At 46.6% G+C, this 26,730-nt stretch overlaps 1 protein-coding gene across 4 annotated transcripts; it reads left to right on the forward strand.

The window, feature by feature from the left end:
* Positions 1-1,124: 1,124 nt before the first annotated feature.
* Positions 1,125-25,785, forward strand: GNB5 (G protein subunit beta 5). Of its 4 annotated transcripts, XR_012776240.1 has the most exons (14): positions 1,977-2,190; positions 5,818-5,954; positions 7,667-7,708; positions 8,500-8,576; positions 10,093-10,225; positions 14,110-14,253; positions 17,420-17,511; positions 17,633-17,681; positions 20,344-20,440; positions 21,485-21,651; positions 22,606-22,755; positions 24,885-24,942; positions 25,087-25,127; positions 25,551-25,785. XR_012776240.1 is itself a non-coding variant. In XM_075506026.1 (11 exons), exons 1-11 carry the CDS (start codon positions 1,266-1,268, stop codon positions 22,615-22,617), a joined length of 1,062 nt encoding a protein of 353 aa, XP_075362141.1. In that variant the 5' UTR covers positions 1,125-1,265; the 3' UTR covers positions 22,618-24,761. The 4 variants fall into 4 exon arrangements, 2 of the variants coding, with proteins under 2 accessions (XP_075362141.1, XP_075362140.1); XR_012776239.1 differs by lacking the exon at positions 24,885-24,942 and having other exon boundaries at positions 25,551-25,784; XM_075506026.1 differs by lacking the exons at positions 1,977-2,190; positions 24,885-24,942; positions 25,087-25,127; positions 25,551-25,785 and adding an exon at positions 1,125-1,377 and having other exon boundaries at positions 22,606-24,761.
* Positions 25,786-26,730: the final 945 nt, after the last annotated feature.

Here is a 26,730-nt window from a genome sequence, read left to right on the forward strand (position 1 = left end):
GTATTTTCTTATCTCCCTTTCCAATCTTGGCACATCTCCAGGTTGAACAATAGCCATTGGATTGTCTGTTTTCTGGCTAAGGGGAGACAATGGGAGTCAATATGAGCAAAGTCACTCCGTGTAGATCAAGGACAATTACTGTAATAAGAAGAGGACGTTTTCAAGGAACTCCCCTTCCAGGGAACAAAAAGCCGCAAGGCCATGTGCCACAGCTCTTTCTCTGGAAACGTCAGCTGCTCCAGCACACGCTCCTGATCTGCACCCGAGCAGGGCCTGCAGAGCCATGGAGCTGTGCCCTAGGCTCACACCAACACCAAAGGGGAGGGTTCTTTGTTCCCTTTGGGGTTTTGGAAACTGGTCCCTTTCAAGGGCTGGGAAGGGCACAGACCCTAATGTGCTTATCTGTGGGCAGGGGAAAGAGGTGGCTGGTTTAAGGGGAAAACGGGGGGAGGGGGGACAACCCTGATAACACAACATTTTAAAAATGAGGAATTCAAAGCATAGTAGAGAGAAGGGTTCACACCACTGCATCTGTCCTGCTGGCACAGGACCTGGGCTAGATTCCTTCTGAGTGGCCGAGTCTTCTACTCACCCCTACCCACAGGGGTGAAAGGGAATGATGGAGCTGAGCTGGGATTTCCTAAGCCTGGACAGGATCTGTCTTCTCAGTCTGGTATTTTAAAATGCTGTTGGGGTGACCGGTGACTTTTTTCCTCCTTCCCCCACAGAGTGCGCAGCTTCTGGTGCAAACAAACTTGGGTACAAAGCAGAAACATCCTTTTGCATGTATTTCTGGGGAAATGAAGCCTTCGGGCTGTGAGAATGGCTTGGGATGTACAGCAAATACCTGCTTGGTGGAAGCCTGTGGGTAGGCGGAGGGCAGGTGAGGCTGGTCCCAGCTGCTGGCCTGGAGGCCAGCGGGGATGCTGAGCCTGTGGGCAGGCGGGGCTGGTCCCAGCTGCCGGCCTGGAGGCCAGCGGGGATGCTGAGCCTGCCGTGCTGCCTTGCAGCGCGGGGCTGCCAAGGGCTGCTGGCTCTCACGGGTGTTTTTCCGCATGGTGTCTGGTCAGGTGCTGGCTGCACGCAGGGCTGGAGGAGCATCCAGGCCGGCCCTGGACGTCAGCATGGGGAGGGGGAGGGAGCCCGGGCCGGCTCCGGCGCCGTTGCTGAGGCAGCAGGAGCCTCAGCAGCATCCCTGAGAGCCAGGCAAGCAAACTCCTCCTCCCTCCCCTCATCTCGTCTCTCTCCCTGCTTCCTTTGCAAAGATGGCAACCGAGGGGCTGCATGAGAACGAGACCTTGGCATCGCTGAAAAACGAGGCCGAGAGCCTGAAGGGCAAGCTGGAGGAGGAGCGGGCCAAGCTGCACGACGTGGAGCGTGAGTGGGGCCGGGGCGCGAGGGCGGCGGGCAGGGCCGGGCGCTGGCGGCTGCCCCGGGCAGGGAGCGTGGCTGCCGCACGCCCGCGCCGCGGGCCTGGCCTCGCCGGGTAAACAGGAAGACCTGCTGCCGCCGCCCCGAAACGAGAGCACAGCTGGAAGCCGGGGCCGCCCGCTCGGGAAAGGCAGGCATCCCGCTCGGGAGCGGGGCGCGGAGAGAGCCGCCCCCAGCGCCCGCCTCTGGTGTCGTGGCGGTCGGTTTTCCATGTTTGCTGAAGCCCAGCTGAGAGCCCGGCGGCTGCGTGCGCTCGGCCGCGCTGCTCAAACAATGCACGGCTCCGCGCCGGGGGAAATAGGAAGCGGACGGGGAGCGCGGGCGGCGCAGCCTCCCTGGGCGTTCAGGGACACGCAGCGCCGGTGGCCGCGGGGACGGCCGCCCCGCAGCACCCCGGCCGCCCCGCAGCACCGCGGGGGCTTCTGGCCCGGCTGTGGCTGCGCGCACGCAGCTGCGCTTTCTGCAGTGCCTTTGGTGTGGGTGGGTGGCTGGGAGGCAGGGATGGGAAGAGACCGTGGAACATCCCCCTCGGTGCATTCCGAGATTTATTTGTATCCTTTTAATGCACGTCTTAGTGGAGGAAAGAAAGATTAAGCCCAGCCTTGTGGAAGTTGATGGGAATTCGCTTTAATGAGACCAGGATTTCACGTAAGGTGAAAGGGCTTAAAAAGGAACATGGTTTCCAAAAACAGCTCCTTCTCCCCTCCTTTCCTCAAGGAAACAACTTGCAGGGATCCGGTGCTGATTCAGGGGTGTGGGGTGAGTCAATGCTCGAGCTGTCAATGCGTAACACTGTTACCAGCTGCAGTTTCAAGATCTATGGTTAACGTAACAGAAGTGACATGGACAGATTTCAATTCTGCCCTCCTACCATGCCCCCCCACCCCCTTCAGGAAAAAATAAGCTAACCTGATTTTTATGGATCTTCTCAAATAGGTATGAATTCATCTGTCCTGAGATTAAAAAAACCCTTTTATTATTTTATTTTTATAATTACAATGATATAATATATTGCAGGGGTTTTTTTGAGAAAAACATGTAAATTACTGTATTCCTCTGAAATCATATAGCTCACTTTATTAGAAATATCAGTGGGTCATTAAAACTTTCATTTAATCTGTTTTGATGCCTTAAATGTTGAAAAGGAATCTGAGCCTGTATCCAGTGATTTAACTCTTAGTGTTTTGTAAGACTGAGGGACTGGCAAACATTCTTAAATTTCCGGTAGGGGAGGGTTAAAAGAATTTTTTTTTTTTCTGGAGTAAACAGAGCATTTTCTTGTCTAAATTAGACGATCATATGTTATATGAGTGTCCTATTAATAGGAATCATTAAACAAATGGAGATGGCCTCATTACAGAAACATTACCATAAATCATCATATTCCTACAGTATACTGTCTGTATCAGAAGTAGCGGGGCCTCTGTTTAACAGACCCCTTAAGCACATGCTTAAATCCACTTTTGCTCACAAAGAGTTTTACCTATGATTGCAGTGATACCATAACTGTGTGTGTCATTGATAGCCATAGGATATTTGTCTTTGTCATATGTAAGATCTATAAACTTATGTTGGAAGGCTGTGCTTGCATAGCCATGACGTGATTTCTAAGACAAAAGTCTTACGCTGCTGTAGAACAATGCTCCCTCGTAATATTTTATATCACTGATTCTGTATCAGAGCTTTTTTGCACTTAAATTATCCCCAAGAACTATTTCTGCAGAGATTGTAAGTTTCAGAATAAAGCATCTCTTCTGTTTTGGTTTTTTTTTTCCCCTAATCTAAAATTGTATCTTTCGCATTTTTTTGCTCTGATCATGACTTTCCCTCTATGGTTCCCAAAACAAACAGCTGGCTGAGCCAGGATTGCCCTTATTTGTTCAACTGGTTTTGAACAGCAGCTTTCAAAAACGTGGATAGAAAAAGGAAATACCAAACGTGCATTTGATTTGCAGTCTTACAATTTTAAGGATTCAATTTTGTTGCTTAGAATTTTGGGTGCAGATAAAACAGTTTGTTGTGTTCATGCAATCCATAAATTTTTAAGGCTAGAAGAGACCATTAGGACCAACTGACTTCCAGCACAGAAAAGATCAAAGACCCAGTAGTATCTGCACCAGATCCACACCTCCTGTTCAGGCCAAATCATATCTTCTAGAAAAATAGCCTGTTTTATCTGGACCTTTGTAAAACCACTCAAGCTACTTATTGGCTTTAGCTGATCTACTTGCCTGAGTGCATAATTTTCAACTATCTTGAAACAATATTGGAGAATGCTTCAAAATAATTATCTGACTCTAAAACCTGTGCTAGGCGGGTGCAAGATTATTATGGCTGTGGTTGGAGATAAGCGTCCTCAGAGAATCAGTAAAGCTAAACCAGACAATTCCACAGAGTCTCGGCTGTGTTGACATAATGGAAATGCTTTGCCCATTGTCTGTGAAACGTTTGTTTTTTCAGATATGTTCTGGACACAAGCATCTTTCCAGCTGCCATAATAACCTCCTGTCCTGTGTTTTCATGTCTTTTGATTGAATCATTTGGCAGGTTTCCATGGGCAAAAGTAGGGGGAAACGTATCTTTTCCTCATTGGGTTTATATGGTACTTTCTGAGAAACTTTCTTCTGACCTGCTGTTAGAGAGGGTATGGACAGATTGTCAGGAATGGTGGACAGCACTTGTCCCCTGGCTGGGTGAGACTGGTCGAGCAGAGATTTCAGGTGAGAACATTATTCTGGCACAGCTTGCAGGGCTGGTGGTTTTGAAAGACAACTCTTCAAAAGTTAATCTACCAGAAATCAGTCTCTGCCTTAGGCAGAAATTGCTCCCCTGACCCTGTGCCAGGGAATGATCTCAAAGTTAAGGATGCCTGCTCTCTCGCTGTGACAGCCCTTCCCAGCCCATAAGCTTTCTTGCAGCTCTAGAAAAGTGATGAAGGGTGAAGCAGCAATGCAGCTCCAGAGCAATCACCTGCCATGTGGGATGTGGAGCTCAGTCTCCAGCATGGCATTGAAAAGCTTAAGATTTTGTTCACCAGCTCATTAAAGCATGCCAGCTTCTGCATTTTTTTCAGGTTTGATTCAGGCATTGCCCCCTTAGCTAACAGCAGCTGGATCATCTTAGGTTTCAGCGTGGACAAACGCACTACACAGGGAAGCGCTGGATCCTATTAGCTCTTCTCTAGACAGAGTCATTTTTAATTCTGGTGCCAGGGCCTCCTGCCCCAGGACCCCTACTCTGCTGTGAGACTTGAAGCAACTCCCACTGTCCCTGATGCTCTGGGTGAAGTGTGTCAGAGCTGCCACAGGGTGCCAAGATACATCATGGCCCTACTCAGCTCCACGCTGGATGAACAACGCTGGAGCAGGGCAAATAGGTTTCCTCAGATGATGCTTTCTCCCAGACACGTGCAGATGACCCCAGCATGAGGCATCAGGGTTACATGAGACACCTTTTAGTTGTGTCAGCTGCAGTGGGATGAATTTTATGTCTAAGTGAGCTTGCACAATTGGAAATGTAAATTTGTTGGGGTTTTAAGAATATCAGCTGAAATGACTGCTATCAAATGAGGTATGAAAGACTTCTCCACCAGAGGATGCTACTCAGGAAAGTTGCTTGCCTGCCCTCTCTGTTTCTCTTTCCCATAAAAGAAAAAGCTGACCCACCCATGAAGTCCTTGATGTCCATAGATACTGTTGAGAAGTTGGGTAGCGCACTCTTATAGCAAATGCCAAGCTTCTCTGCTCACTCAGAGCTGTGTCCTGGCCCTCAGTGCTCCCCTGGCCACCAGAAGGGATAGCACAGCAGAGGACAACTCTCCAGCACCAGTGGATAGTACCTGTAGCACACTGCACCACTGCTGTAGTGCCGAAAGCCAACTGCGGCTGGGAGTCTTGCATCCAGAACAAGTGTTTTACCATTGAAACTTTGGAGATTTGATGCTTACCCCCTTCTTTTGTATGATTTTTCCTCCAAGACCCAGTAGGGGTCTTCACTTCTGCTGAGTACCTTGAGGCATGTGTTAGGCTGGAGGCTATCTGTGCACTTTCAAGCCTCAGTCAGACTGAGGATTTCCCAGTAAGAGGGGGTAAGGGGGCAATGTGTTTTCCAGTTATACTTGGGTGTGATGGTCTGCAAGAGCTTCAGCTGCTACAGCCCTGAAATTCAAGCCCTGAGTGAATTCATCCTTATCTTTATCTGGTGAATATGTTCATACACCGCCCACCTTGGTTTTACCACCTGTCAGCTCTGAAGCAGAGTTCGATGGCTTGCATCATAGACTCAGACTTCATGGATTAATTCCTCCAAGTGACACTACTCATAAACATACAGATTTGCCAGGGCAGAGCTTTGATGCAGGGCTCTCTAACCATCAGCTGCTTGCAGTTCATCAGGTGGCAGAGCGTGTGGAGGCACTGGGCCAGTTTGTGATGAAGACCAGGAGGACCCTGAAGGGCCACGGAAATAAAGTTCTCTGTATGGACTGGTGCAAAGACAAGAGAAGAATTGTGAGCTCTTCCCAGGTATGCTGTTGGGCAGATGTTTTTCAAAGCTACTGTTGGGCACTGTAGCTTCGGCTGTGCTACGTGCCACTCTTTGCAGATGATACCTCTGTATATTGTAAATGCTTTCAAGATGCCCTTAAAGCAGTTCATTGGCAATGTATTTGTTCAGAGAGCACAAATACAAGCTTCTGATCATCGCTACACCTGTTGTAGCCAATACCCTAAATATTTCTTGTCCAGTCATATACAGCTTTTCCCCATATTCCCTACTATGATAGAAAATATAACTCATCTGAGGCTGCTTTCATTTCCTTGTTCTTTACAGATAAAATATTTAGTAATGATTTCAGTTTATGTGTTCAGAGAAAATAAGTAGGAAAAGGGAAGAGAAGAAATGTTGATTCTTCTAGAGATTTCTGTGCACAGAAATTTCTTCTGCAGTCTGTATGATTGGTGCGACCTTGAAAGCCTCAAACATCCTGCCAAAATTACTGCATTTACTTGGGCATTTTGAGAAATAGTCCTAACACCTGCTCAAGACCAGTCTCATGAGCTGGAGGAGGTAATGAGATAATTACTTTCTAGATCCCCTGGTTCGTCCTAAGCCCAGTATGGCAGTGAGTGAGCTCGTTGCATCTCACAGCTGTTCATTGACCTATATGAAATCTGTCAGGGGTCTCACTTGAGGGATAAAAATAGGCAATCTGCATTACAAGCCACCTTCAGTTACTATGAGTTTTTACCATTCATGGTGATCTCAGCAAAGAGAATAATTTTAAATAATTAATGTCACTTTTTTTAAAGTGTTTAAAATGTCAGTGTGTAGATCAGAAAGCTGAACAGGCAAGTTGTAACACATTTTTACATTTTTTACTCTATTTTAAGAACTGTAGTGAGTCCAGGTACAGCAACAATTGCTGCTCAGTAATAAACGTTTCGCTTTCATGATATGGGGAGGATAACAATATTATGCGCATAAGGCAAAGTAGCTGGCATGAGCATAGCTGGCATGCACAAAGTGATTGTGTTGCTCTCTGTGGAGTGTTCTTACGATGGCTATTTAGCGGATTGTATCAATGGATAATTGAAGGTTAAGTAAGTGTAGTGAGAAGTAAAGGGAAAACCAGGAAAAGACAGGAAAGGGAAGATGAATAAACAGTGTAATGTCCATAAATAGTCCCCATGAGTGCTGCCAGCTCGGCAAGTGATTTGTAATACAGGTCACCTCTTGTATTTGTAAGGCCCCGTACTGAGCTCCTGACAGATATCACCTGGGAGAGGTGACAGGCTTTGTAGGTGGTGATTACAGGCTGGGAGAAACACATCGTGGCTGAAAGGAGGCAAGTGAGGGCTCGCTAGTGGCAGTTTCCTGAGGAGATTGTCCTGTCTATGGTGTGTGCTGCAAGTGAGAGGAGTTCTCATAAATCCGCTAAAAGGGAAGGGAAAAAAAATAAAAAACCAAATCGGTCTTTTAAGCTGACGTCAGTCGTCTTAGTAAGGAGGAGATATGGTTTTCTTCTGGTCAAAGACATAACTCGCACTACTGAGGAGCATCTCCTCGGTGCTTTGCTGTGACTATTGTGCTGTTGCTAAAATGGAGACAAAAATTTCATGACATAACAGACTGGGGGATGGAAATGAGCAGCAGAATTTTCCCCAAATCTGGGAAGCAGGCTCATAGCCATGTTTCTGAAAGGCCTCAATTTCTCTCTCTGTGTGCTTTCATTTAGGATGGGAAGGTGATCGTGTGGGATTCCTTCACTACCAACAAGGTAAGTGAAACTTCAGCAAAAGTCAGATTTCTGTGCACGGAGCAAATGATGGTGGGATAAGGTAGAGGGCTGAAGGGCTCACAGGTGTCACAGGAGGCAGCAGGATGACAGGATAACATGCAAACCTCCACCAGCACCTCAAACCAAGGGGCCCAGGGCAAACCACCTCCCTTGACCTGTCTCTGAGCAAAGTCCCTGTCAGGGCACTGGGGTTGGTCATGGCCTCCAGCGGGAGTCTCTGATCCAGCCTCTTTGCTGACAGGGAGGGCTCCTGGCTGGGGCAAAGCCCAGCCAGCAAAACAGAGGCCCTCCCTGGGTAACCCCTGTACCAGGTGCCATGTGTGATCACCTGGGATCCTTCAGCTGTGGTGCTCACTGTGCCATGGTGTCACTGCTCCTCCAAGCCCTGCCAGGGCTGCCTCACAGCACCCTGCTCCACACAGCTGAGAAAAAAACCAGCTTGTTTGTAACTCACTTTTACACGTGCAGCAGTGGGGACCTTTTACAGCACTGAGTAACCCAAATAGAACATGCTCTGTGATCAGTTTGGGGCTCATGAATAAGGTGGAAGGTGTCAGGGAGGGACTAGCCATCCTCCCGCTGCTCTGCTGGGTTCTGCAGTAAGGGTTGTCCCAGCCTTACATGTGAGTTGTGGCTGGTGGAAGCACCTGTACCTTTCACTGACCCTAAGGATGTCCCACAGAAATACTGACCTTACTACTCTACACTGTTTTCCTTGCACCGATTAGAGAAACAGTGACATCCCAGTTTAAAGAGATGCTGTGTTTCAGGAACACGCAGTGACGATGCCATGCACCTGGGTGATGGCGTGTGCATATGCCCCATCTGGATGTGCTATTGCTTGTGGGTAAGTTCCCAGTTTCCACAGCTGCTTACACAGGGAAGCTTGATTTGTAGTGGTGTCCCAGTGCCTTCAGATGCTGACAGCTAGAAGTTTGCGTGCCTTGATTGTGGGTGGAAGGACTACATTCAGTGCCTCTTATTCTGTTCCCATAATGGCTCATACACATATCTCCACTGACTTCAGTGCAATAACATTTGTTGTGTAAGCGTGGAAAATAATCCTCTTTCAGCATTTATATCATGGGTTAGGAATTCTGCATGCATGCAACTTCCCTGTTCCCGTTTGGTTGTGTGTGTTGGATATATCTTCTAAGGGAGAGTGTTTTTAACTCTGTTTTTACTTTGCACTCTTTCTTCTACGATCTAGAGGAGGTTAGTCATTAGTGATTACCAGCACATGAATAGATTGGGGTGGGGAGAAGTAACCCCATCCTTGATAATCTTCTCCAAGTTTTCTGAGGGCTCAGGTTTGAAAAAATTGAGCTTATGCAGGGGAGAAAACAAAGAGATGAGATGTTGGCAAAACATCTTTTAAAAAGGGACTGGGTGGATCAGACAGACAAAGCAAGCTTGGGGAGAGAGAAGGGAACAAAGAGAAACTTTACTGTGCAGCTTGCAAATCTAGAAAGCAGCAGACTGAGACAGACAGGCCGACTCCAAAATGTGTGTGGAGAGAGTGTCTGGAAACTGTACGTTTTTGACTAAAACTCGAAGAATGGCAAGAAAGCTCCGTCTCCACACTTGTAAGAGAGACAGGGAGGGCATATATGCATTGCACTACCTAATTCTGTATTTCTGTTGTGCTGTCAGTCAAGTGCTGTGCACGTAATATAAGGCACAGAACCAGCACCTGGTGGTATGCCAGGATCCCAGGGCAGGGGCTGATCTACCACTACTCTAGAAAAGGTTCAGACACAAGTCAGACCCTTTAGAAAAGAGTCCCGCATCTGGCCTGGAGACACAACTTAACTGGTGCAACTGTCCAGGAGGGAGACATCAGCTACAGAGGTCAGTGCTTCTGTTGCCTTTTTTCCAAACTCTTCTAAAAGCCCTGTCTTCACACCCACTACTTGCTATACTGTCTCTTCCAGAGGACTTAGGTCAAATTTATTAAGGTAGATAAGTAATGATGCTTAAATACTGATCCTTACAATGACGGATGTCAACAGAAAAATGGCAGTTTGGCTTTATGTGAAACATTAACCCTGAGGTGACTGCTGTGTCACCTCCCAGTTTATACTTTCATGAGGTTTCATTCAGTGCCATTTATAAACTCTGTGAGGGTAAAAAATACAGAGGCACAGCTGTTCAAGTTCTGTAAAGTAGCCAGCCTGGTGAGGCAGCTGGGGCTTCCCTGCACAGGGAGATCCCAGACAGCACAATACAGGGAAGTCGGTACTTCCAAGGGTTTGGCAGCACAGCACTGACAGGTGGTTTCCTTCTTATCACCACTCGCCTTTTGTCGTTGCAGTTTTAACTAGTTCTCCTCTCTCTGTTATTGCTATTATTACTCTCTTTAGTGGCCTGGACAACAAGTGTTCTGTGTACCCTCTGACATTTGACAAAAATGAAAATATGGCTGCAAAGAAGAAATCGGTTGCAATGCACACAAACTACTTGTCTGCCTGCAGCTTCACTAACTCAGACATGCAGGTAAATGCATTCCCTACCCACTGCTTACCATCCAGCAACGCCTAATATGAGCTGCATTCGTATGCTGTGCAAGTAACCTTCCTTGCACCTGGGGTACCCAGGGCCATGTCCTGCCCCATGCAGAGGCTGCTGGAAAACCCTTGCTGGGGGCAAGGAAGGTGCTGCAAAAGCTGCTATAAGGAAATGCTTGTCACGGCCCGTGGCCGGGCTGTCGTGTCTGCTCCCTGCAAAGGCCTGTCCCTTCTGCAGAGGGAGCGCGCTGGTACCTGTGGGTTCTCTGCTCACGGGGTCTGTGCTGGCTTGTGCTTTTAGGAGCTCAAACTAATACAAATAGTTAAAAACCCAGCTGAGATGGGACTAGGTTGGGTATGTGCTATGCCAGCTGGTGGAGACTGTGTTGTTTGCCTGCTTTGTCCTGGACGTCCAGCCAACTTTGCTTTTGCTTTCATTCTTAGTATTTTTTGTTTGTACCAAGTGAGATATTTGAGCTTGAGGATGGTCCCGCAGGGCCAGCCCTGTTGTCCGTACATGCAGTGGTGTGTTACCTGGAGGGAAAGGAGTGATGCTATCCCCGTCTCGCAGCCGGGGAGGGTGAGCACAGAGGGCCACAGTGGGAGATGATGGCAAAGCCAGGAACTAAATGCAGATCTTCTGAGACAAGGCTAGCCTTCCTCTGTAGTGAATATCTCAAAGATCTCTTTCTCCAGGAACACGAAAGATGATGAAAGGAGCCAGGATAATCCCCTTGTCCTCTCTGGTTTTTGAATTTAATTGAAGCTCTGCGCAGTGCAGCTCTGCAGCAAAATAAGTGGCAGAAGGGAGCATTTTCATTGCTCTCTGTGTCAGCAGAGCTGCAGGAAAGGGAATACCTTGTCCCCTTCTTCCAGATATTTGGAGCTCTTCTGAAGGAAGTATCAGCTCTCATTGCTTCTATTTCGGGACATGAGATGCCCAAGAGTACGTTGTTGTTTGTCGTTCTATGGTTTCTGTAATGACTCCGAGGTGCTAATTTAAGTCCATTGCCATGGAAACAAGTGGTGGAGGTACTCAGTGCTCAGGCTTGCTTAGCCCTGACCTTACTGTGCAGGAGCCCTGCGTAATTAGAGCAGTCTAAATTAAGTGGAATGTTTTTGATGAGAGAGAAAAACAGTATTCTCTTTTCTTGTCCATACCTATATGCATCGTGATTAGATCCTATGAAAGGAAAAATAGTTATTTATTTTTCATAATAAAAAAAGAAAGAAAATTGCGTCTTTTTTCTCCATATTAAATACAGCAAACTGCATTGATATTGAAGGTAATGTATTACTATTGTTAAATAATACCACAGTGGATTTAGGTGCTTTATATTCAGTGATTCAGAGATTTTCCTGAAGACTTTAAAGAGAAATTTTCTTGTGATTGATAGGCTTATAAGTGATCATTTATAGCACTGTATGTTATTATTGAAACAGATACAAGCAGGTGAGTTGGCCAGGCTTCTGTTAGGACACTGTTATGTAGGGGATCCTAGAGAATCGCAGATTTCTTATCTTTTTCCTTTTACATAACGGCCTCAGAATTAGAATTGTTCAGTAACTCTGAGGGTGCACAGTGTAACGAGGACACTGTGCAGGAGCTTTCCCAGCTGTGTGCGGAGCAGCTCTGCTGTCCCAGCTCGCGTCACCGGGGGATGTGGTACCTGTCCTGGAGCAGCCCTAGTGTGTGGTGGAGGTGTTCCCCAGCCCAGTGCCCCCGCAGCACCCAGCACCCACTGCTAGGTGCTGTGAATGCTGCTGCTCTGCCTGGGCTGCTCTCTCGAACTACAGCTCGGTTTTCCCTCAGAGGAATGAAGGACGGGGTAGGAGTTGGTGTGCCCATGGGCATCTGGCAGTGCAATGGAAAGAGAGATGTGGGGGTGGTTCATCATTGGTTAAAGCCACTCTCAGGCTGTGTAGGTGCTGAAAGCGGGGGTCCCATCCTTGTTCCTCATCATGTTCCCACCCACGCCAAGACAAGCGCTGAGCTGCAGGGCTGGGCGACGTGCGCACCTTGTTCTTGGTGCCCCAAATCAGTCTTGCCAGAGAGAGCCTCCCCTGCCTCAGTATGCAGAGAGCTGGGGAGCCTCGCTTCCTAAATTAGGTATCTGCAGCTCTGCGGTATGATAATGCTCCCCACGTGACAATGCTCCATATGTATTAATAGCAACAGTTAATTGGGATCTCAAGTGTTTTGCATAGGGCAGGCAGCCATACTCCCAGTGCGGCAGGGCTGAGAAGCAGGATGAGGCCCGTGGCGATGGCGGAGGCGGCAGAGGTGAGGGTGGCCCCTCTGCCCTCGCCGCTGCTCCCAGCCCCGGTGATGTGCTCCTGGTGAGCAGGGACTGTGTCCCGGCTGTCCTCTGCCGTGTGCAAGTGCTGCCTCTTGCCACCAGGCGCCAGGCGAGGATCCCCATCCAGCGCTGCCACAGCCCCTCGTGCAGCAAGCCGGAGTCTAATAGCCAAGATTAAGTCCCTTCTGGTTTTGGATTTTTGGAGTTTGGTTTGGTTTTCAATAGCAATACCGTGAAGCTGAGTCCATAACATTTCTCTTTAAGCATTAGCTGGAGCTCTGGGTTGCCAACAGACCCTTCCCTTACACCTTTAGCTATTCCTATTCCCCTCATATCTTTCTTACATGCTATTAGGAGAGCACATCCTCAGAGCTGAAAGTCTTCATTCCTCAGCCAAGTACAAATATTCCTCAGAACAGAGAAGTTCATTGATCTAGGCTCAAAAGCTGGCCAGAAAGACAAGTCAGGACTTTCTTCTGCTGTTGTAATCTCAGAGTATTAGCATCTCTCTGCTGCAGGATTTGGAACAGTCTGTTCTGCAGCTTTGCAGACCTCTGTTTATGGGAGGAGTTTTTGGAGCATCTGTCAAACATGTTCAGTGTTTAACCTTTATGCAACTCTGAATGGTTTCATGATTATGTGATCATTTTCTTCTTGAAGAGTATTTTCTTTTTAACTTCTGACTACCCACTGGGATCCCTTGAGTTTCCTCACCAACCATGAGAAAAACCTGTGTATAAGACTGAGAGCCCTCCTAAGTTCACCCTTGCCTCCTTCCACGCCAGTGCACAGGAACCCTTTCAACCTACAGAATTTATGATTGCATAACAGCTTCGGGTGCCAAGGGGAAATTTTGAACAATTGAGCATCATCAGGATTTAGCCACAATAACAAGCACTGATCACATGTGCTTTCTACAAGCACTGTAGCAGATGAGGGAAGCTGTGAGCTATGTTCGGTCAGTGTATGTTCAAGCCCTTTCACACACAAATGGTTTTGGACAAGTGAGAGGTGATGGACTTACCAAACAACTGTCTAGACAGGCTTACTTCCCTTTCAGAAAATCCATGTCTTAAGCCCAATTAATTGGGTTTAACCTGGCTATTTCAAGCAGAAAAAAAATTTAGAGGGTTAAACAGGTATACTTAACTCCAACAGTTCTTTTTACCCAGGTTGAATTCCAGCAGCCTAAATATGGATAGGATTAAATACACAGGCAGACAGGAATACCAGTCTGGTTCTACCTCCTTTTTGGAGAATGTGGAAATGCCATCAGATTCTCACTGCCATCAGTTCTCCAAACCCCACTGCACAAAACTGACCATTATTGAAACACTGTGTTAGGTATAGCTGTCAATACACCTCTCCTTTCCACACTAACTTCTTTCCTTAAAAATGAAAAACATAAACTGTGCTTAGATTCACATTGTTTTTGTGGCTTTGATATATTGCATAATATTTCTTTAAATTAAAGCTGTCCTTGGTGTATGTATAGGATGTCATTTGTTTCTTTGTGAACTTGAATATCATCTGCTGATTTTTGTATTGTGACTCTTCTTGCCACATCCTATAGATCCTGACAGCAAGTGGAGATGGAACTTGTGCTCTGTGGGATGTTGAGAGTGGGCAGCTTCTACAGAGTTTCCATGGTCATGGAGCTGATGTCCTGTGCCTGGACCTGGCCCCTTCTGAAACGGGAAATACATTTGTCTCTGGGGTAAGCAGGAGCTTCCTATCGTAATATAAAATTAAGGAACATGGAAGGGAAAAGGCAGCAAAGCAGGAGGCTCATGTTCTTATTGAGAGAGTGCTGGAGTATGTGTTGGAAGCCCCAGTGCAATCCACTCATTGCAAGCACATTTTCCAAGCTGGAGCAAATTAAACCCCTGACTGTGGGGTCAAACCCACCCAGCCAGTCTGACTGCAGTTCTGCTTACTTAGCAAATTCCACCCCACACCAAAGCAATCCAGCCTGAGATCAAAACAACGCCTCTCCCAAGAAGGGAAAGGCTCAAAGTTAGAGCAGCGGGCTCATACCGCAGCAGAGGTGTGAGCCCCTGTGGATAGGAGCCCGGCACAGCAGACAGCTTCCCACATTTGGCTCCTTTCTCGTGCCCAGCTCTCTGGAGCCGGACAGGGTGTGCCAGGTGGCTGCTCAGGGCATTGAAGTGGGGCTGCAAATAATGTGCGCGCCACTATGTCCCTCAGCCGCTCCCCAGAAGCCGAGGGGTAGCTTGGACGCTGGCTAAACCCTCATACAAGTTGGAGCAGGGAGATGAGGTGTGGCCACATCTTCAGCTGTTGCTGAGTCCCCTTTGCCTTCCAGTGGTACCAGAGGCATTTAAAGCCCCTTCATCAGTTGAACACTGCCCGTTCCCTGTCCTGGCCCAGAGGAACACACAAACCTCACTGGGGCTGCAGGACTGGTCTGGGAAAGTACCCAGAGCATCTTCCAAATCTTGTCCTGCTGCTGAGGGATCGCTGTTCGTGGGCAGCCGAGCCGTTGGCATGCAGCCTGGCAGGCAAGGCATAAAGGTGAGTGGGATGGGGCTCAGCTCCTTTTTGAGGTGGTCCTGGTCTTTCCCACATCAGAAATTGAGTGTGCAGGTGAAGAGCTAGCAGGAGCTGAGAGATGATCTCTCTTACTGGAGGCAGGTTGCTACCAGTAACTTTGCTGAAGGTACCTGGTTTCTGAGCCCCATCAGTGCTGGCCCAGGGCCGTCCTGTGCTTGCTGATGGAAATGGCCCTTGTACCAGAGGGTGCCGACCATGGATTAGGGGATTCCATTTGTTGTGCTTGGAGCCATGGTCCCATCCCTACACAATAAACCTGGACCTTTTCTGTTATGGCTCTTTTATCAAATTTGGCTGACCCATCAGGAGCAGAGCCCAGCACACTGGCCCAGTTTGCCTGCTGCTAGCACAGCTGCTCCGAAGCGTGACTGAAAGCTAATTCCATCTGAGTGCATTGCTCCTCCCGGGCTTTCCTGTCACCGAGCTTGCTTCCCAGAAAGGATAGATTCATTCTCCCTGGGAACAGCTCAGCTTATTATAGGGCAAAGAATCGCAAGCAGCTATGGTACTGCTAAGAGAATATGTCATACTTGTGTCGATGTAGCAGCTTGGACATGTCCGTCCTTACAGGGACTCACTTAATTCATCACATGCAAAATACCACTTCACTGAAGATCTGTCTTGTATCATGTCAATGCAGGTATAGCCAAAACAGTGCAACCTGAAGGTATGGTAGCATAGAGAGACTCCCTGTATATTGTGCCTATGTAATACAGTAACAGTAACCTTGAGCTGGAATAAGCAATGCCAATACATCAGCGTGTAGACTGGGTGCTGTTACATTTAATGACTTAACTGAAAATCCCAGCCCTCCTGGGTGAGCTCAGGGCTGCATCCCAGGCTGTTGCGCTCAGTGCCCTCTGAGCGCTGCTCCTCGGGGCGAGTTGGATAGCACTCAGGGGGCCCATCTCTTCGCAGGTGGTTGCTGCTTTCTCCTTCAAAACCTTAGGAGTCAAAGCACCAGCTTGTCAGATTGGTCTTGGCCCCAAACTCCCAGAGAGGTCAGTAAGAACAGTGCACATGGAAGCAATATGAAGGGCTGGGCTCGGGCTGTGGCGGGGCTTGAGAGGGAAATATGCTGAGTCCAAAATGTTCTCTATCCTGTTTGGTTTCCCCTGTGCAGAAACCACAAGTTGGTACAACGGAATATTACCTCTTTTAAATAATGACATCATTAGTAAAAAACTGGGATTTCATTTTAACAAGAGAATTAAAAAAGAGAACGATGTGAATTGTGAAGAGACTGTTTAATTTAATTAGCAATCATATTTGCTTAAAAATGAATAACATGTGTGGCACGGTCTGCTGGGCAGAACACGCTAGCTCGGCAGAAGCAGCGGCCGCCTGGCCTGCCTTGTACTTCCCGTGCAGCCTCAGAGAGGCTGAGGCCCCCCGAGCTGAGCCTACCTATGGCCTGCCCCTCAGCAGGGTCATACTTATTAAAATCTCCCATCACTCTTAAAAGAAAAGTCCATGTTCTTTTTCCCATGACCGCGATTGTGACAGCAGCGAGACATCGCGGCTGAGAGCACGGCCCTACGGGTATGAGATGGTTCCTGCTCCAAGGGTGTTGCAGACTACATGGGCTGAGCCCCTTGCCTGAAGCATGCAGGGTGCTGAGCACCTCGCAGCAAGCACCGAGTGTTTGGAAGCACAGCTTGGAAGGGCAGGTTAGAGCTTGACAATGAGATGAAATGCTGTTGTGCTTCTTTTCTCATCCCAGCCATGCCATTGAGCACGTGGGTGCAGAGCCACGGCAGGGGTTGACTCTGGTAGGAGGCTGGGCAAGAGACCCTCCGGATGCACTTATTTCATTTTCTATTTCAGCATATGAAAAGAATTAGTTATAAAACTTTAAATGCTGGGTATTAATTTTTTATATTGGGCATGTTAAGTGGTAAGGGAATGAGTCAGTTATGCAGCTCTGTGGCATGGTGGGACTGTGGACACAGGTATGGCAGCAGCACAAGCAGAGCAGGGCTGTGAGTGCCGGTTAGTACGGGACTGCCTGTGCAAACACCCCAGGCCTGTCTGCACCCCACTGTGCTGCACGGCAGCGCTACGCCCGTGCTGGTCTGCAGCACCGCTGAGGCTCCAGCCTTCGTGGCATACTCTGCTCCTAACTGCAACTGCACCAGGCTTGGGGGTACCAGTACAGCCAGTTCTGAGGCTGCTTTGCTGGTTAAATTCCCCCAGAGCTGTCATGTTCAGAGCCTTTGAACGTAGCTGGGCTTGATGAAGCGTGTCAGGCACATGAGGTGTGAATGTCACCATTTGCACAACTGTAGTGAATTTTTTTGTCTTATTAGGGATGTGACAAGAAAGCCATGGTTTGGGATATGCGGTCTGGTCAGTGCATCCAGTCATTTGAAACCCATGATTCAGATATCAACAGTGTCAGGTCAGTATGTTTCTGGGAGAGGACACATTTGCGATGTTGAGCAATGCGCTGGTTCTATTTTTGAAGTCTGACCTCATCCAAGTAATGTAATGTGTTCTGGTCTTTTTTTACTCATGCACAGATATTACCCAAGTGGAGATGCTTTTGCCTCTGGTTCAGACGATGCCACGGTATGTTAATTCAGCAACCTAATTTAGGGAAGTTCTGTTACTTCCCAAATCAGATTTTCCTAAAAGACTATGTCACATCCACAGAGGGCTTTAAGTGACTAAACTGGGCCTGTGACACCAAAGTTGCAGAAATAATAATGCTATAATATAATATAATATAATATATATTAAATACTATATATAATGCTATAGGGAAAACCTAGTAACACTTTGTAGGTCACTTCTGCAAACTTTTCTACGTGAGGTACTGTCCAAATATTCATTTCAGATTTTCTGTGTTTTGAAGTTTCATGATCAAAATTAGTTGTCTTACTGGAAGAGATTTGGCTTCATATAGTTGTTGGTCACAACATGGGAGGAACCAGATGAAATGCTGCAGCTTGTGTCAGAAGGAGCAGCACAGCACAAGGGCATGAAGGCAGCCTGCACATGAGTGCCCGCATCCTGGCAAGCAGAGGGGCTGTGAGCTCAGTGCGGAGCTGGGCAGACCCGGTCAGCTGGCCTCCGCAGCCCTGTGCATCCTGAGAGTGCAGCCCCAGGGTGGCCTTGGCCACGTACATCTCCCTGTCAGCCTGACTCACTGCCAAGCTCTTTACTGCAATGAGTCACCGCATTCAGGTCATCCTAGATGATACAATAGCTCTTGTGGATCTTACTTATCTATGAGCAACCTGCTAGGAGGGGCACAGTATGTATTGACAGGCAATCTTGGTGAGCACATTGTATGCAGAATGCCACTTACCTCCTGGTTCCTTTGGGCCCCTGAGTGATGCACACGGCTGGTGGCTCTTGCTGCAGCTGGTGGGTCCCCATGGGGGACCAGGCTCTGCCTGTACCACAGCCCTGCAGGGACTGAGCTGGCAGTTAAGTGTAACTCGAGAGCAGACGTTTGAGAGGCACCTGGCACCCTGCTTCTCCTGTTTATTCAAACATCACATCGAGCTGCATGAGGGTGAAGACTCTTTCTAAAGTATTCTGCCCTCAGAGCATGTTTTGAGTCTGCTCCAGTACTAGCTAAACTCAATAGAAACATTCCCTTTGTCTTCACTGGATGTGGAGACCTTCCAAGGCTCTTCTGGAGGGAGTGTACACTGCTTTTAGGTCTTAAAAGCTGCAATTATAAATTAATACCTGTAGCTCTGTGGTGAGCCCAGTGCCTCTCCACACATTCGGATGCGGTACTGTGAGCGCTTGAGGTGCTGAGGGAGTGAGATGGAAAAATTGTCCATCATTAAATTCCAATGAGAGCACTCTCTTCTTAAGCCCAGTACCACAGGCTCTGGGCTCCTGTGCTTATTAATTTATTTGATGGAGTTTTTCTCTCTTAACTATTCCTGACACCCCTGACTTGAGCAGGAGAATGGGAAATTCCATCTCTGTACTTTTGACAGAGTTTTTGGCAGTTTCCATTTACTTCATTCTTTAAATGAAGAGGTTGGTGTTTTCAGCGTTACGGACTGATACACTGACTGGTATCCTTGACCTGATTTATATACTTAGGGATTTCGAGGAACAGATAATCCTGACTGTCTGGAGGGAAACCATAAAAGCGTACTCACATGGCAGTGCTGTCACCTGTGGTGACCCTGACTCCCTATCAGGACAGTCTGATGGAATTATTCATCAGCGTGGAGCACCGGGAGACCTGGACTTCACGTACCTGGCAGCTCCCCACTGCCCTGCGAATGAAACAGCCTCTCCTTCATGTGCAGGCTTGAGTATCAGCCATTTTTCATTAGTAACATCTTAATATTAGCCAACCCATCTGGCCAGTGTTTGCTTAAACCTAACTTATTGAGGAAGGTTTTCAGTTCAAATAGTTTCAAAAGTGCATTTTGATTTCAGGGTTAACAGACGGCCTTTCTGCATGGCAATGAAGTCTGGTCTGTCTATACATTATTTCCATGTTAAACAAGCCTAAGTATGCTGGCAAATGATAAAAACAGGAAGTGCAGGTTGTAGAGGTGATTGGGGATTTTCCGTGAGAAATGAAAACCAAGGATCTGTATAAAAATGTATTATTTCACTTGAATTATTTTCATGTAGGTTTTTCAGACAGAGAGGCCTCACGGAAGGGCAGGGGCTATTTGCTATCCTGTCTTTCTCAGAGCAACGACTACCATCTGGGCTTCCCCGTGCCAAGGGACTGTCTGAGCACTATGCCATGCGGTTCGTGTTCTCAAAGATGACTAGAGGTTTAATACTCTGTCTCCCAGACTCCAGCTGTGGCTAAACTGTTGTCTTTAGAGACTGTCTTCCCATACACCCCCCTAGCAGCAGGATGCCATAATATGCAGGAAACCAAGGGAAGCAAGTAGGGGAAGCAAGGCGGGGGGGGACTTTCAGTGGGTAGCCATGGTCCAAAACCCACCACTCATCTCTATAGCAGGACAGGCAGGAGGCTTAGAGAAGTGGTTTGGAAAAGCAAGTTCTTCACTCAATTTATACAAAACAGCCTTGTGTTGCCTGGATCCCTGTTAGACTCCAGAGGAGTCCCAGTTACAGCAGGCAGAAATAGCAGAAGGAAAGAAGCCAAGCAGCCACTTCCCGTGATGCCTGTTAGGCTGCAGTCCTTCCCAATCCCATTTTTTTCAATGAAATGTAGTAGCCATTGACTCCAGCCTTTACTGAGGCATGTGTGTTGGTTTTGTTTCAATCCTAGTGTCGTTTATATGACCTTCGTGCAGACAGAGAAGTAGCAATTTATTCCAAAGAGAGCATCATTTTTGGAGCATCCAGTGTGGACTTCTCTCTCAGTGGTGAGACCTGAACTTTGGAGGTTATCTTAGTGTTGGGATTTGAGGGGAACTGTAAAATTTTGCCAGTTTAATTTGATAAAGCATTTATTATTAAAAGTTATTAAAAGTAGTAGTAAGTACCAAAAGGAACATTTAATGCATGGAAGCCTTTTTTTTGCCTCTGTAAAAATAATTGCTCTTTAAATAACCTAGCTGGCTATCGCTTTGTTGTAGCAATGAGAAGTATTTTCCTGGCCCTGCTGAAGCCAGGAAATATTTTGCCTTTAACTACAGCTGGGCTAGAATTTCACAATAATGATTAAAAACATTTCAAAGGAAACATGAAATGTAACTAGACTATTAAGCACACTTACATAAATAGTTTATAGAAGGATAATAAATGATTAATAGATAGTAAAAGTATGTTAGAGAAGCATGAAGACAGAGACATTACAATTTTTCACTACAGGTCCAGAGACATGAGTTCGAGTCTTCTCTCTCCTGCTCCAGCACAAATGCAGAGCTCCTCCAGTCACCCTGTGTGGGGATAAGTGGGTGGTGAACTGCCCTCCGCTCAGGACAGAGGCAAATGTCTCTGTCATGGTCACAAGCACCACAGCTTGTCTCATTGGGGACAATGAATCGCTTACCAAATTGTCTACTAATCATTCAACCATTTGTATTCAACTTCTTGCGTAAAGTCTGAGCAAAATATTATTACCCTCCATTAGCTGTTGAAGTGCTCTTCAGTCTGTTGTGATTTGGAGTCATCCCCCATCTCTAATGACTGAACAGATTCTGTATAATTTAACTCAATTTTAACTAATAAATTTTAATTGGTTCAGCATTTAGTACAGATAGGTCAGCAGTGGAGCTGGGGTGTCTAACATGAGCACAGCTGGCCTGGGAGAAGCCGTGGTCAGGGCTCGCTGTGTGCAGAGGGTGGCACGGGAAAGCTGGGTTGTGGCTCACTGGGTGATGAATGTCCTGCAGAAGGCCCCTGCTGCAGTCAAGACATCTTGCCTACTTAAGACCTCACTTTGTAAAATCTCATTCTCTTTGTAGGTCGCCTACTGTTTGCAGGCTATAACGATTACACCATAAATGTCTGGGATGTGCTGAAAGGGTCCCGTGTATCCATTCTGTTTGGACATGAAAATCGTGTCAGCACCTTGCGGGTCTCTCCCGATGGGACAGCATTCTGCTCGGGCTCCTGGGACCACACTCTCCGAGTAAGTGCTGGGAGCACCTGCCTTGGGTGCTTTTTTTCTGTCATGGTTTAACCCCAGCCGGCAACTAAGCACCACACAGCCACTCGCTCACTTCCCCCCAGTGGGATGGGGGAGAGAATCGGAAGAGTAAAAGTGAGAAAACTCGAGGGTTGAGATAAAGACAGTTTTAATAGGTAAAGCAAAAGCCGTGCATGCAAGCAAAGCAAAGCAAGGAATTCATTCGCTGCTTCCCATCGGCAGGCAGGTGTTCAGCCATCTGCAGGAAAGCAGGACTCCATCACGCATAATGGTTACTTGGGAAGACAAATGCCATAACTCTGAATGTCCCCCCTTTCCTTCTTCTTCCCCCAGCTTTATATAGCATATAGAGCATGATGCCATATGGTCTGGAATAGCCCTTTGGTCAGTCGAGGTCAGCTGTCCCAGCTGTGTCCCCTCCCAAACTCTTGTGCCCCCCCAGCCTACTCACTGGTGGGGTGGTGTGAGAAGCAGAAAAGGCCTTGACTCTGTGTAAGCACTGCTCAGCAGTAACTAAAACATCCCTGTGTTATCAGGTGTTCCCAGCACAAATCCAAAACATAGCCCCATACTAGCTACTGTGAAGAAAATTAACTCTACCCCAGCCAAAACCAGCACCCTTTCTTTCTTTGTTTGATTGATTGTTTAAAAAAAGTGGGCGAGGGGGAAGGGTTGTTACAGGAAAATTGACTCTAGAGGGACTAACGAGGATATAAAACCACAGTGTAAAACATGAACAGAAAATTCAGATTAAAAAAAATCCCCGCAGAGTGCTAGCCGAACTGTTAAAGTTAAGGGAATTTTGAACTTATGGGTTAAATACTATCATTGCTGCTGATACACTGTGCCACTAATCTGACTGCCTTGCCAAATTTTAATGCAACGTTTGATAGAATAGTCAATGTCATAAACGATTGTTCAACTCTCTCTCCACAGATCTGGGCTTAACCTGAGATCCTGTGTGCAGAACCAAATGAAGACTGATACCCTGGACTACAAAACCTGCATAAAAAAGCCACCCCTCAAAATCAAATATTTGTTACACTACAAAAGAGTGACACTGAACCCACAGATTAACACAACTAGGTAGAAAATGTAATCTGCTTGAACACATAGCAAACATCAACTTGCAGTAAATGAGATGTTTTTAATTCTGTTTTGAAACTATCTTCTTTTATTAGAACTAGTTTAGATAATTATAAAGGGACTTTTCTCTGAAGTCACCTGTATCATAGAATTGAGTATTTCGGTGCACATTATGTATTTATTTGCATGAATTGAGTTCCTTTTTAAAGTAAAAAAAAAAAAAAGAAAAAAATATTCCTGAGTTTATCAGGATGTAGCATAAGACTTTGGAAACATTCCATAGTAGTGCATTGAATTTTGGTGTTGAAAAGTGGAAAGAAAAACAGTTCTGATACTTTATGATGGCGTTATGGATGGCTGAACCTTGGTAGTAAGTAGAGGAGCAAAGGACCTACTGTGAAGGTACTGGCTGTTGTCATAAAAATGTATTTTTTTGTACAAAAAAGGAATCCTTTCAATCTCTGTTTTTTCCTACCGTCTTTTTAGATAGAAATAAGTATTTCATCTCTGTTATGTGGATATAAAGAATCTAAATATATACAAAATTATAAACTGCAAAGATGAGGGATATAAACATGATTTACATAATCATGAGGTAATACTTAACCAGTAGTTTCTTAGAAATTTTTAATTGTATCACTTGGTGAGTGAACTTTCTTTTACTTAAAGGAATACTACATGCTAAGCACGAAGGGATACTACACGCTAAGCACTAAGCACCGTTATACTGATGGTCAGATCTTTTCCAAGTCAGTCATAGTCATTCTATGATCATGATTCTTATTTGCATTTTGAGCAGCTCATACCACTTCGGCAGGGCAATGTAGCTTAAATGTGTATTACGGCAGTGTATGCCCATTTTAAGGTCCTTCTGCAATGTCAGGGCAGTGTAAGTTCATGCAAATGCGGGTCAACCCTTACAAGCCAAATCGTACAGTCCTTACTCTAACAGTAATCTCCCACCGGTGTGGACATAGTTTTGTCATGGTTGGACTTGAGAATGAACAACAGCGAGCAGTTGAAAACCTGCTGTGAGCCACGGTCCTGCCAGCATTTGATACTGTGCTCACCAGACCCCATAAGCCCAGCTGATCCAGGAGCTGCTGGGTGCCAGGGAAGCAGTATAGCCAGCCGTATTGCTGGCAGCCCCCAGCCCTCTGTGCGAGCATGGTAATGCAATGCAAACTGGCAGGAGCTGATGCTCCCCATGCAGTAGAATTAAGATTTAACCAGATAAAGCTGAGATACAGTTAATTATAGAACTATTGGGAAATTATATTTGCATTTTTACATTGAAAACTGTTGAGACTAGAGTGTGTGACCTCTGCTCATACTGATGGGTACTGAGCCTAGCCTGAGTAGAGGCATGTAGGGAGCAAAGTGCTGGAGTAATGCTGGGGGCTTGCACAGTCTGGCTTTTGAAATGCAAGTGGTGAGATACATCTCTGAAAAGATCAAAGATACGATTTATATTTAGATTGAAACAAGAGAAAACAAGCTCACTGGAGTGAGCTTGATCACAAGCTCACTGATGACTGGATCACTAGAGTTGGCTGTTCACATAAGTTTGATGATAATATCCTCATTCTGTTTGAAAGTGGGATTTTTTTACAATTCTATAAAAATTGTATTAGAAACAAAGTCTCCTCATTCATGAAAACATTAGGTTCCATGAATCCATAACCAATTAATCTAGGACACTGCCATTTGTATCAGCCTTCGGTCCCTAATGAAATAGTTCAGCTGTTTTCATTTGGAAAAGTCAACTCTGATGCTTTGCAATATTTGTGGCAAACTGTCCCTGTAACAAACTGAATGCACTATGGAAATGTCATATAGAGCTCACTGTGCAATATTGAGTCAATACACTGTACACATTTGATCAAAAGATTAATATTAATGTTTAGATAGTATTTATTGGCAAGATGTTTGTTTCAAACATAGTACATTGTGTTGATACTTATGAATGGCCTAAATACAATAAATTGTATTTTACATATTGAGAACATGTACATAGTTGTTTTTCCCATCAGTTAGGTACTTGTAATGGTAGCTATTTTTTCTGGGTTTGTGGCATTTACTTTTTGCACCATACAGTTTCTTAGACCATTTGTCCTGCAAAAATCTAGGGTGAAATCCAGATCTACCAGAAAATTGCTTCTGGAATATCTTCTGGAAATGCCCAAGGTGAGCCAGAGCAACTGAGAGCAAGCAGTCCTTGAAAGTACCTGAGACTCCATCTGAGCTCCTGCTGCATTCAGGAGGCCAGAATTCAGGCTGTGGTTTCCCGCTCAGAAGGATCACAGCTAACGTGTGATGTTTTCTTTCCAGATCCTCATCGCCATACCCAGGAATGCACTGGAAAACATAGGGTATGTGTTTTGTGGGAGCGCAGCATTCTCCTCGCATTGCAGTGAGATGCCAGTGAAATCTGGGCACCGAAACGCTGTTGAGGGCTCGGGCTATCACTGTTTGGGTAAACCATATTTGCAGATCACCTTGAGATGCAGCAGTTCAGCTTTCTGCCTTGTCAGTAGAGAACTGTGCTGGGGTCAGCTGTCCCCTCCACTTTAGTGTAGGTTTTGTTGTCAGCATGAAGGTGGTTGGTGGAAGTGCTCAGTTTAGACAGTGAAAAAAGCACCTCCTTCATTTAGGCTCATTGTTTCATTTCCTTTCCTCTGAGGGGCTGGGGAAAGTGCTGAGCCAGCTTGTTCTGAGTGACATCAGTGCCCAAACCGTCACCAGTTCCAGCGAGAATGAGGCTGACATCGCATCTTGCACTTCTGTTCTTGCAGGGAGAAATCCTGTGGTTCCTGCACTTCAGGGCCACTGCCTGTGGACTCGTAAGTTGGGCTGCATGGACGCGGCACCTGTGAAAACCACCTTTTTGTTCCTGAGGTAATGGTGAAAGCTGTGAACCAGGACGGGCCTCAACTTCGCATCAGATAAATGAAGACAGAGGAACAGGGTACTAAAGTTCCCATTGTTTTTCTTACTCACTAAAGGTTGGCCAGGGAGGCTTTGGAAAATCCAGTGTTTTGAGACACCCCCCCTTTGGTCTGTCAAGCTATTTGCGTCTCGGAAATGCCTCCATTCCTTTCCAGAGGGAGAGCTTTTAAGCTGCTGCTTGTCCTTTGCCCAGCGTGTCCCAGCCTTGGAGAACAGGCGTGCGGCTCTGGGTGCAGCAGGGAAGCAGCAGTGTCACATCAGAGCCCCGGCACTGGCCCTACCTTCCTGACCCGCTCCTCAGCTCAAGCCAGGAGGTGAAGGAAAAGCAGTCCTGAAAGGCTACGCAAGCGAGCTATAACCAGGTTAAACATAGGGAGAGCAAGGGAGCTATAGCTAGGGCAAAGTCACTGTCAGACGGCTCCGTCCTGTTGAACGAAAATGCTATATAAACAGGAAGGGTGGAAAAGGATATTGCTAGAGAAAGAGCAGCCTCTCCCTCTTGCTCTCCTGCTGTGAGGAATGCAATAGGAAATTCCTGCTCCAGGATTAACAATCGTAAGGAAAACTCTAGTTAAAAAAGCATGTGTGTAAAGCACTGGTGAAAAGTAAAGATATCATTCCAGCTACTGCTCTAGCACATAAACACAGGCTAGATTTCCCTGCTTAAAAACAAAACAAAAGCCAAATATGGGGATGTAAAACTAAGAGTTTGCCTTAGGAATGACTCTAAGAGATCAGGCCAATTCTTGATAGTGATCTGAGAAATTGCAATAGGATTGATTTCAACCATCTATTTTTAGATTTTCTAATGGGGTTGTAAAATGGAGACAGGGAGCTGTAACTCAAGATGGGTGGAGTGAAGCGGAGCAGTCCTATGGTGGTGCGATGGGCGACGAGAGGTGAGAGCGTGACTGAGTGCCAGGCAGCTGCGGCAGCACCTCTCCCAGCGCTGGCACAGGGCTGCGCGGTGACGGTGCAGTCACAGCCATGCTTTGCACCGGGCCACCATCTGAACCTCACCTGCAA

The sequence above is a fragment of the Mycteria americana genome, chromosome 6 (assembly GCF_035582795.1).
Source record: "Mycteria americana isolate JAX WOST 10 ecotype Jacksonville Zoo and Gardens chromosome 6, USCA_MyAme_1.0, whole genome shotgun sequence".
NCBI classification, from domain to species: domain Eukaryota; kingdom Metazoa; phylum Chordata; class Aves; order Ciconiiformes; family Ciconiidae; genus Mycteria; species Mycteria americana.

Coding starts and splice junctions, on each gene's coding strand:
- GNB5 (XM_075506025.1), top strand. CDS start 2,046: ATGGGAATTCGCTTTAATGAGACCAGGATTTCACGTAAGGTGAAAGGG. Junction 14,254..17,419: donor GAAATACATTTGTCTCTGGG/GTAAGCAGGAGC, acceptor TTGTCTTATTAG/GGATGTGACAAGAAAGCCAT. Junction 17,512..17,632: donor TCAGATATCAACAGTGTCAG/GTCAGTATGTTT, acceptor ACTCATGCACAG/ATATTACCCAAGTGGAGATG.